This window comes from Acipenser ruthenus, chromosome 6 (assembly GCF_902713425.1).
Source record: "Acipenser ruthenus chromosome 6, fAciRut3.2 maternal haplotype, whole genome shotgun sequence".
NCBI lineage: Eukaryota > Metazoa > Chordata > Actinopteri > Acipenseriformes > Acipenseridae > Acipenser > Acipenser ruthenus.
This window is the reverse complement of record NC_081194.1, coordinates 36,712,206-36,724,308: the sequence shown is the minus strand read 5'-3', so window position 1 is coordinate 36,724,308 and position 12,103 is coordinate 36,712,206. Positions and strand designations below refer to the sequence as shown.

The 12,103-nt window shown below is 39.3% G+C and overlaps 1 protein-coding gene across 2 annotated transcripts in view; it reads right to left on the bottom strand.

The window, feature by feature from the left end:
• Positions 1-11,357, bottom strand: part of LOC117410774 (XK-related protein 5) — an 84,593-nt gene extending 73,236 nt beyond the window's left edge. Inside the window, exons 1-2 of one of the 2 annotated variants that reach the window (XM_034017566.3) lie at positions 11,052-11,357; positions 9,863-10,046 (exon numbers count right to left, since the gene is read on the bottom strand). In XM_034017566.3, the coding sequence (XP_033873457.1) occupies positions 9,863-10,046; positions 11,052-11,148 (281 nt within the window). In that variant the 5' untranslated portion in view covers positions 11,149-11,357. The remainder of the gene's footprint in view (positions 1-9,862; positions 10,047-11,051) is intronic. The other variant, XM_059025355.1, reaches the window with a different exon arrangement.
• Between the last annotated feature and the right edge of the window lie 746 nt (positions 11,358-12,103).

The following is a 12,103-nucleotide window of genomic DNA, read 5'->3' as shown; positions in this document are numbered from 1 at the left end:
GAGCCCATAGCAGTCACAACAAATTGCCAAAAGGTAACAATTTTTGGGCACTCCCAGAACATATGTAAGTAAGTGCCCGTCACGCCCTAGGCACAAGCCTGGCACATAGGATCTGCAGCAATTTTCATCTGAAACCTAAGTGGAGTAACATAGAATCTATGAGCCAATTTAAAATGAATAAGCTGTTGGGCCAGATTTTTGGATGATATAAAAATATTTTCCCAGGCAGTTTCCCAGTCAGGGGTGACAGCAGCTTTGCTTAACTCTCTATCCCAAATGAGCATAATTGGAAGGGTCTTGACATTAAAGCTACAAGTTTATTATACATATATGATACAGGTCCTGAGCTAGGAGAGCTGCAGAAAATATCTACCAAAGGATGAGGGCGCAAAGGAGCATCTCAGGGAACCCCATGAGCACGGAGGGATGAACGAAGCCTGAGGTGTAAAAAGAAAGAAAAGCCTGGAAGAGAGTATTCTTCTTGTAAATCCTGAAAGGAGCGGAGGACAGTGTCATTAAAGATGCCACCCAATATACGTACATTGCGTGTAGACCAAGAGGAGTAAACAAAGGGGTGTGAGTCTGTTAATAGGTGAACATTACACCAAATAGGAGACAGTGTATGCAATCCAGCAGGCTTATGAAAAAATAAATTAACCTTATTCCAAATTTGTAAACTATTGGTAATGATGGTACCCATGCGAATCGAAACAAATTTGTGTTTTAACCCTTTGCAATTATTCCTATCAGGTCCAATGTCGGACCCTGCCCGACATCATCAAAAAGACGCAAAAAACTGGTTTTTAGTCGTTTTTTCTAAACCATTCAATGGCCTAGTGGGAGCGACAGGAGCGGAGACAAGCCTTAAAAAAAAAAAAAAGGGTGTATCTCTTTGCCCCTGGCATGAGATAAGAACATAAGAAAGTTTACAAACGAGAGGAGGCCATTCAGCCATTCAGAAACACAAGGTAACAGCACACTGAAACTTGACTGCTTTCCAGGCTAGGTAACAGTACTCTTAATCTATTCAGGTATTGTGTGATTCCTTGTTGTAGTGTCAGTATGTACTAATATTTAACTGGCAAATTGTTTGTTTAAAACCTTAGTTCTTAAGAATATAAGAAAGTTTACAAACGAGAGGAGGCCATTCAGCCCATCTTGCTCGTTTGGTTGTTAGTAGCTTATTGATCCCAGAATCTCATCAAGCAGCTTCTGAAGGATCCCAGGGTGTCAGCTTCAACAACATTACTGGGGAGTTGGTTCCAGACCCTCACAATTCTCTGTGTAAAAAAGTGCCTCCTATTTTCTGTTCTGAATGCCCCTTTATCTAATCTCCATTTGTGACCCCTGGTCCTTGTTTCTTTTTTCAAGTCAAAGTAGTCCCCCGGGTTGACATTGTCTATACCTTTTAGGATTTCGAATGTTTGAATCAGATCGCCGCGTAGTCTTTGTTCAGGACTGAATAGATTCAATTCTTTTAAACCCGGGATAATTCTGGTTGCTCTTCTTTGCACTCTTTCTAGAGCAGCAATATCCTTTTTGTAACAAGGTGACCAGAACTGAACACAATATTCTAGGTGAGGTCTTACTAATGCATTGTAAAGTTTTAACATTACTTCCCTTGATTTAAATCCAACACTTCTCACAATATATCCAAGCATCTTGTTGGCCTTTTTTTATAGCTTCTCAAAATTGTCTAGATGAAGACATTTCTATGTCAACATAAACTCCTAGGTCTTTTTCATAGTTCCCTTCTTTAATTTCACTATCTCCCATATGATATTTATAATGCACATTTTTATTGCCTGCATGCAATACTTTACACTTTTCTCTATTAAATGTCATTTGCCATGTGTCTGCCTAGATCATTTTGAATGACCTTTGCTGCTTCAACAGTGTTTGCCACTCCTCCTACTTTTGTGTCATGTGCAAATTTAACAATTTGCTGGTATTTGCTTACTATACCAGAATCTAAATCGATAATGTAGATTAGGAATAGCAGAGGACCTAATACTGATCCCTGTGGTACACCACTGGTTACCTCACTCCATTTTGAGGTTTCTCCTCTAATCAGTACTTTCTGTTTTCTACATGTTAACCACTCCCTAATCCATGTGCATGCATTTCCTTGAATCCCTACTGCGTTCAGTTTGAGAATTAATCTTTTATGCAGGACTTTGTCAAAAGCTTTCTGGAAATCTAAATAAACCATGTTGTATGCTTTGCAATTATACATTGTCAATGTTGCATCCTCAAAAAACTCAAGCAGGTTAGTTAGACACGATCTCCCTTTCCTAAAACCATGCTGACTATCTCCCAGGATATTGTTACCATATAAGTAATTTTCCATTTTAGATCTTATTATAGTTTCCATAAGTTTACATATAATAGAAGTCAGGCTTATTGGTCTGTAGTTACCTGGTTCGGGTTTGTCTCCCTTTTTGTGGATCGGTATTACGTTTGCAATTTTCCAGTCTGTCATCAAGAGCTTGATCTTGGTTAGCGGTTTGTAAATAACTTCTTTCATTTCTTTGAGTACTATTGGGAGGAAGGGGGAGTGAGTGAATGAGTGTGGAGAACGTGTGTTCTTTTCGGGGGTTGAAGAGCATGGATGTGAGTGGTTGATGAGCCGGACAGCGGACAGAAATATCGGTAGGTTATATAATCAGGGGGGTGCATGAGTCTGGGGACTGGAGACAGTCCAGCACTGAACTTGAATGAGAAATATTGGGTGCAACTGAGCTAGCATGTGAGCTGTGACCGGAGAGAATATACAGTAAAAGTGACAAGACTAAAACATAGGGTTATTGTTTTGGTGCTGTGAATTCCTGCCCCTGACAGGAATTCTCTGTAGTTTCAAATAAAACAAACATTTTGAGAATTCAACACTGTCTACCTGAGTACACTTCCTAAACATGAAAACGTTACAGTATCAGTGCTCGAGTTCCCCCCCCCCAAAAAAGTGCCGGAACGCACTATATCATTTCAAGAACAGTTAAAAATGAACCAAGAATAACATACAGTAGAAACCTGTTCATCCAAACAGCTGGGGAACATAGCAATGGTTCATATTAATGAGCGTTCAGATGTTTACAAAAACAGCAATACATGTACATATATTGCACTCTAAAAGGTTTATTTAAAAAATGACTATTTTTCTGATAGTTTTACACTGTATATAACGTCTCTTTGCAAAGCACATCTGACAACGGTACTGAAGCGTTATATACAAGTACTTTAAATGTAAACCTGATTCAAACAAGAGAAGCGCTGTTTTTCATTTGTATGCACATACATATAAAACTGGCATTCTTCAAAATTGAATATTATATAACATGGCTAGGAAAAGATCTGCATGCAGCTCCCAACAATTACTAGGCATGGAACCCCAGGCCGGCACAAGCAGATAACTAAGAACTTGAACTTGAAGCATACCGGTATGTGGAAGCGACCAAGTGTAAATCACGGTCAGCACATACTAAGATAGAAACAAAAATCATATCCCTCTTCCCACAGTATATAATGAGTTAAAGTTAAATAAATTAATATTTTATGTTTTTTTACATTTGCCTTTGTAATTTCTAAATATTTTGTATATAAATCAGTGGTCACAAACCCAAAATAAATGTTACTTTTCTTGACTTTAATATATGGTAATGGAGACATATATATATATATAGTGTCGTGAAAAAGTATTTGCCCCTTGTTTGATTTTCTGCATTTTTGCACATTTTTCACATTGTATTTGGTCAGATTTTTTTGTGGGTTGTAGTAGTATATAGAGGGGGTCAGAGAAAAAATGACACCAAAGTTTGGTGCTTCTTTCATTTGTTTGGTTCAGATGTAACCCAGGTCCTATTGTAAGTGACTCTGCAGCAGCAGTTATTGATGCATCGTTCACCCACCCTAATCTCTATAAGTCGCTTTAGATGAAAGCGTCCGGTAAATGATTAACTATTATTGTATTGAAACAAACCAAAGTTTTTCAATTATATATTACTTATTCTAATTATTATTCTAATTATCATTTGTTCTAATTATGATTACTTTTGGGGGATTTGCTGCAGCTTCCACCTGTGCATGCAAATCCACCTAGTGCCACTTACTCAAGAGGAATTGCACAAATTGTCTGGACCTGTGGAAATTGTTCACGTATGATGAACTCAATTAATATGCGTCAGAAGCAGGACCGGGTTTATGCCAATCTGCTTAACCGTGCCAGACTCGGAGCCACCAATAAAACTGATCACATTTTGTTGAGTAAACGACTGAATCAAGGGAGATATTTACAGCTGCAAAAAAGAAATTATCCAACATATGAAACATTTAGATGACAAATACGGAAGTTCAACCTGTCTCATGCCTACAGTAGAAACCTGTAACCAGATACAGACCGCTATGCTTGATAGTATGCCTGGCAAGGACATTCATCTTGTGGCAATGGATAGTGTAGACTGCCTTCCTTCCCACCAGGAAAATGTGCTGAAAAAACTGATAGCTTATAAGGCTGACTGTAGTCATAGAGCCGGACTGCAAACTAGCATACGAGTGAACATAGGCTGTAAGCTGATGCTTCAGAAAAATATCCACATTGCCACTGGTCTCATCAATGGTGTAACAGGGAAACTTCAAGCTGTTTCCTATTATCTAGAAAAACTCATGATTGTGAAAACCATAACCATCCATTAACAATGGACACACATACCTTTGAACACTCAAGGTCAAAGTTTGGACAGGGCCTACAGTGTTCGAGAGCAGTTTCCAGTCATCGGTGCTCACACAGTCATCATTCATAAATGCCAGGGCATGACATTCAAAACAGTGATGATGGACATTTTCTCCTGTGGCAAAGGTTTCGTTGCACTTTCTACAGTTACTTCCTTAAGTGGCATCCACCTTATAAACTTTGACCCCACCTGCATTAAAGCACTTCCATCTGCAGTTGCAGAGTACAGCTGGCTGAGAAGCTTTTACTGCCCTGAGTTGATAAGGAGGTAAAGGAAGCAATCCAGGCAAGTATTCTGGGGTCAAATGCACAGTTTTGTTTTACAAGAACGAGCAGTTCAATAAAATAAATGCAACAGTGGCGGGTCAGGAGAGGCAAGTAGGGCATGGCCTCAACAATAATTCCTGAAGGCTAAAAAAAACATTTTGCATATTCGTATTGTTTAATTGAGAAATATAAACACATTTAAGAATATTAAATAAATTTAAGTCAACAAAAGCACTAGTGACATTATTTAAAAGTCTCAACTCGCTTTCACCAGTAGCGAAAGCGCAATGCCAGAAAGCTGGAAATATGTACTGCTGCTGCACTGCCGTGTGACACATGACCACAAACCTTGAGTGCCTCACAAAGCTGCTTGTTACCATGGCAACTCACCGTCTGGGGAGGCGTTGCTATGGTAACCACAGCTTGATGAGGCACCTGCTGGATTTTGAGCAGTTAGATTTGTGCAATTTTAATGTGTTCAATAATGGCTTTAGTTGAATCTGATATATGCGACCTGAAGAATATAAGTTTTACAGTAGGATCCCAAGAAGAGAGACGTTCAATTGTTAAGAACGGCAGAATAACACCAGCACTGGAGATTTTGAAGAAAGACGGTAAAAAAAAGAATGCGGAAAGGAGTTCATAAAATAGAAGGCAGCGCTGTGAACAAACTTCTGTTGGCCATGTTTACTTCTTTCAACTAAATAAGACAATCTCTTTTAATGGAGTAAAACTGTCAATTTCTTGCCACGACATGACAAGCTATCTTGTTCTTTTTGAATGAATGATTTTGTGATATTGAATTTGTGTCTTTATAGCAAATGTTAAACGCTGGTGTCATGTAATGACTTGTAGAACTAATACGTGGTTTTAAGGGTCTGATTTGCCAATTGATTATAAAAACTTATAATCAATTGGCAAATATCCGCAGTTCTGTAAATTGTGTGTTGTTTACAGTACAGATGTTTTTTAATTGATGGGCGGTATATTTTACATAGCGACTACTAGGGTTCTCAAAAATACCGATACTTTGATACTACCGCGATACCAAATTTCAAAAACGGTTCTGAGCTTCATTATATATGCATTCAGTAATACCGAAAAACAGAAAGTATCGAGGCACTCTGTACTTGTATAAAGAAAAGTGCATGTTTGCGTCCTTCATGTAAAAGACGGAGTCGTACTAAAAAAAAAAGGCTTCCCTTCCCCACCATACACTCCAGGTGGAAACAACGACAAAGAGACAGCCAGGATTCAGGAGTAAAAGGTTAAGATGGAAGGCACACAAGCCCAGTGGCCCGCGCTCTTAGAAAAAGAGAACAGCAGGAGTGCTGTGTGGAAATATTTCGTTTATGAAGCGAATGAACAGGGCAAAGCAAAAGATCCACCCAAGCCCATATGCAAATGGTGCTTTAAGACGGTACAACAAAAGGAGGCAACACCTCAAATTTAGCGAAGCATTTGGCAGATAGGCACCCTGACCTCTTCAAATAATTGACAGGTTAGCGACAGTGTAGATTATTGAATGAATGCATCACATATATAAGTTAAAAATACATGTCCTCAATGAAAACGATGGGGAAATGTGAAATTAAGAAAGCAAGCTAGCTAACTTAGCGCTACTGTGTTGCGCTCTACGTTGGAGTGATAGATAGTATTTGTCTGCCTTCACATTAATGTTACAAATAACTACTCTAGTTATCTGTCAATGTATCAAACACGTGTAACAGATTTCTCTCTGAGGTTAGTCTAGCTTTATTGCGGTCGCCCCTGGGCTCGGCCTTCTAAGACGTAGTACACGAGAGCTGTATATCATAGGTGCATATGACTGTCACTCTTGGAAAGGGGCAGACTGTGGCTTTCTAATTATACCCAATATGGGCATCTACGTCGGTAAGAATCTGACTGACTGCTTCACGCTGTGTGAGAGAGCACTGGATGGAGCAGACACGCAGGATAGCAAAGAAAACATTGCAAAACAAAATAAGATTGCGTTTCCCTTGTTTTTGATCATTTTCTTCTTTTATATATTTTGTATTTCTTGCGTTTTCTATAGTTTTGTTATAAATGGCTGTAACTTTTGTTCTGGTGTTCCAATTTTAATTCTTTCATTTTAGACATGTTCCCAAGATCTTGAAGTTCGATTGTAAAATACATTTTTTTTCTACTCGGAGCAGAAAGTGTATTTTATTTTCATCCTGCCATTCGTTAGTTTTTTGTTTATTATTATTTATTTCTTAGCAGACGCCCTTATCCAGAGCGACTTACAATTGTTATAAGTTATCATTATTTTTACATACAATTACCCGTTTATACAGTTGGATTTTTACTGGAGCAATCCAGGTAAAGTACCTTGCTCAAGGGTGCAGCAGCAGTGTCCCCCACCTGGGGTTGAACCCACAACCCTCCAGTCAAGAGTCCAGAGCCCTAACCACTACTCCGCACTGCTGCCCTATGTTTCTTTACTAAATTTAGTGGGTATCCAATCAAACAATGGATTTTTTATTTTCTGAATCCCCAGTTTGTGCTGATTTATTCCACATATGGTACTCACCTGAAACCCCTGTAGTCACAGTTATAAGCACAAATATAATAACAGTAAAAACTTTTTTGAGAACTTTTCTCCGTCAATAATGTACAGAGCACTCACCTGAATCACTTAATAAAAATCTCAAATTCATCCACTTTGTAGTTTTACTTCATCCTCTTTATTTCACTACCAAAAACAAGCAGAACTATTAAAGAGCCAGTCAATCATAGTACTACACAAAAAAAATTCTTAAGTGATAATATGCAAATTACGATTACTGCACCTGCACCGTTTGACCTAGAGTCAAGATTGTTTACCTTTAAAAGCACTCGCTAGAGTGCAGGATGCGCTCTATAGCCTGAACGTCGCCGGTTCGAGTCCACGCTATTCCACAGCCGACCGTGGACGGGAGCTCCCAGGGGGTGGCGCTCAATTGGCCGAGCGTCGTCCGGGGGGAGGGAGGGTTAGGTCGGCCAGGGTGTCTTCGGCTCACCCCGCACCAGCGACCCCTGTAGTCTGGCCGGGCGCCTGCGGGCTTGCCTGTAAGCTGCCCAGAGCTGCGTTGTCCTCCGACGCTGTAGCTCTGAGGCAGCTGCACGGTGAGTCTAAAGAGTGTAAAGAAGCGGGTGGCTGACGGCACACGCTTCGGAGGTCAGCGTGTGTTCATCTTTGCCCCTCCCGAGTCAGCGCAGGGGTGGTAGCGGTGAGCTGAGCCTAAAAATAATTGGGCATTTCAAATTGGGAAGAAAATTATAAAAAAAAACTAATTGGCAATAACTAAATTTATAAAAAAAGAAGAAAAAAAAAGATTTATTGTATCCAAGTTCAAAATTCTGGTATCATGACAACCCTAGCGACTACAGTCTATTTGAATGCATTAAATGCTCTCAGCTGAGGCACATATGCAATCAGCTGAACAAAGTAAATGTACTTTTAGTACATTAGCCATTGAGTGGGGGGCGTTAATAACTATTTTGTGAATTTGTGCCTCACTTATCAAAAACGTCACGAGCCGCCACTGAAATGCAATAAACAATAACGAACACAGGATAAATAAAAGGGTTTAATAAAGTCAGGTAACACACACAAAGCTAACAGTCTCTAAGTGTCTGACTAATTAAAAAAAAAAAAAAACACTCTTCACCCAGCCCCTCCCTCTGCCAGGCTTACATTTCGCTCCGTCGTGTGCGCTCCCCCAATCACGGGCACGCATTCCCGTCCCACCACCCATAATCACAATGCACCCACATAGTCAATTAATCCCCATGGGGGCTCTCTGCAAACTAATTTTTGCGATCGGCTGCAGTCCCATTGTCCACCTGAAGAGGACCCTAACTCAAAAACCTGGGCTGGCTGACGTGAGAATGTTCGTAGAATCCCTGGTTGAGTATAATATAATGGTTGGTTGTCCTTTGATCTTTATGGAATTTTGCTTTTGTGGATTGTAGGAGGCTTTTTGGTGTTTGTTTTTTGAGACAGAAACACACTCTGTTTGTGGCTTTTAGCGTTTGTTTCTTACTGTTACTGTTAAAACATTTTGAAAACTTTAATACAATGAAAAACAAAATATGTACCACAACATTAAGACTTTGTCGTTTAATTTCTGTGTATTGTGGCACTTCTTATATAGCACAGAATTACAGTACAAATGTTTTAGCATTCAAAAGGCAGTTTGTTTTCAGGTATTCTTTGTCACTCACTTGCACCTTGAAATGTAGTCTGTAGAGTGATGAGAGCCAGTGCTATCCATTACACAGCTACTACAATCAAATTTCCTTCAGTAATTTTTTTGTATTAGTGGCAACAGACAGTAGCCCTGCATGAACAGCTGGCTCTGGCAAATTTATAGGGTCATTTAGTTCATAAAGCTTATGTTAATGAGGTTTTAATAGGAACAAAGAAATTAAACAGAAAGACAGTTACAGTTAAACATCCACTGAAAGCACCTTAATATCTGTGTAAAATGAGCAACTATAGCTGTAAAATACACGGCACTGCTGCAAACTGAAAATTAGAGCTACAAGTACCATGAAAAAGTAGATCGCACTGACCTACATACACAGTATACACTTGTAAAAATGCAAGTATACTATTGGTCCCCAGATTCTGATACGTAGTCTAAAGAATGCCCTTACTAAACTTCATCACAATTAGAGAAGGTTTGCAATGTTAGTGTACTGCAGATGAAGTCTTCACTATCCCTGTTGCCAGGAATATGCATCACGTACGGGGATTAAACATTTTTTTACAAATTGAGCTGGGTACTTAATTGGTAACCACTTGATTTCACTAGACATCATAAAGCCACATACACTGTGGGGCAAGCTGGGTCTCCTTACCGTTTGTAGATTCCCAGTTGCAGGATGTGTATGATGACCAGGAAGCAGCGCTTTCTTTCACCATCCACGCTAAACCAATAGAAACTCAGCAGCTGGACAGCGCAGGCTGGTAAGGTGAGGGTAAAGGTCAGTCCCGCCCACAATTGATGTCCAATAACAAAATAGTGTAGGATGCTATATGTCACTGTTAAAAGACATGACAAAACAGGAACAGAATGGTCACTTAAGAAGTTAAGATTAGCCTGGGAAAAGTGCAAATACATTTGTCAATATTAATGGATGCACACGACTGTCTAAATACACAAGCCAAGTACTCGCTGAAATATTAATATTCTTAAATATTTTTTTTTTTAAAAAGGATTACTGATCTGAGGATCTACAGATAGCATTCATTTTTCACTGTACTCTTCCCAAATTAAAAAGATTTCAGGTGATTGTTACTTCATTGGTCATGTTGAAAACAGAACCAGGTGTGTTGCTGTAGAATGCTACCACAAAAAAAGCAATTGAAGGAAAAAACATTTTTTTAAAAAAGCTTTTATTTTTATTTCTATTTTACTTCATGTGCTAAACAGAGCTGGAAAAATTCCACAAAAATGCACATCCTATTGCTGTAAATTGTAGCATGCCTGCTTAGATAACAGTGATGCAGCTAGATGGTTTTGAGGGTAGCTAAAAACTACTTCTAGGAAATTACACACGGACTGCCATAAAGGATTGCTTTCTTTCAGATGTAACACTGCTAAATTGTGGAAAATGTAGGAATCTGACAGAGTAAAATGGAACATGTTTGAGCAGTGTCCTTAATTCCACCACTAGGCACACTGTAGTAATGCACAAGAAAACACACCATTGCAGCATGGTGCAATACAGCCTGTCCATATTAATGGGTCTTTTGAGCATGATCCTGAGATACCCCCTCGCCTGTGTACCCCAAATCAGCAAGAATGTCCGGGGGGAGGGGTCTATTTTCCTTCATAACAAAAAAGGCGCTAAACTACCAGACTGCAGCACCATGTAGATACAGTTACTTGCATTCTGTACAATTAACTCAAATGTCTCACTTTATCTTTTATACAAACACATACGTTTTATTTTCTGCTAGCGGTCTCAGTGTTTCAGATGAAACTAATCAATGTTTTTTAAAAAAGTTTTCATTGAAGTCAATATAAATTAACATCAGACTCACGCGCGGCTCTTTCTGCAAACAGGATGATTGCCGACCCACCATAGAGGAGCATTTCAGAACCACCAACACAGCACCTCTCGCGCTGCGTACCTGCCATCGTTAAATGAAAATGATTAATGTTCTTTTCTGTAGTACTGGCTACCAATACCTCTTTGTTCTATCTATCTATGCGGACACCCATTCATCCTCTGCAGCACTCCTCCTAAATTATGGCTGCAGACTAATTTAGTTAAGCCGCGGTCATGCGCAGTCTATCATTCCAAAAGTTTTTTTTTTCTATTCACTGCTCACACTGTCATGCGCAGTCTTTCCTCATCCCCTCGGCATACTTCGGTCTACGGAACCCCTTAAGGGACATGGTGTGAATTAAAACAATGTGAGTGTCTCGTGCGAACGAGTTAATGCTTAATACAGTGTTTCAAAACTTACATACATGCCAACAGTCCCTGTATCGTCGGGACAGTCCAGATTTTGTAGCAAATGTCCCGCGTCCTGATGCACATGAAGAAAGTCCCGATATTTACCCATAGAAAAAAAAAAAAAAAAATGTATTCTGCACAGTAGAGTTAGTGAAAACCACACGCTGTGCTCTTTGTGCTGCTTTGTGTTTTTATTTTTCGTCAGGTTCACTAATGTGAGTAAGAGCTTCATGTGGTGCCTGGGGTCTTCACCTCAGTATGGTTGCACTGCTTAAAGATGCCCTGGTGATAATTGCTTCTTTGTGCTTTATTTGTTAGATCAAAAACTGTATTAATGACATACTGCTAATAAGTTCTTAAGTAATGTAAAATAAGCCTTTCCTTAAGAATAAGGGCTGCAAAATTATTTATTAATGACATATATGCTTCTAATAAGCTCTTAACTAATGACAATGAAATCTTCACTTCAGAATAGGGGCTGCAAAACCCTTTATTAATGACCCATATGCTTCTAATAAACTCTTAACTAATGAAAAGTAAACCTTCACTTCAGAATAGGGGCTGCAAAACTCTTTACTAGTGACCAACATCCTCCTAATAAGCCGTTTGTTGGAAACAAAGTCCAACTCTGGG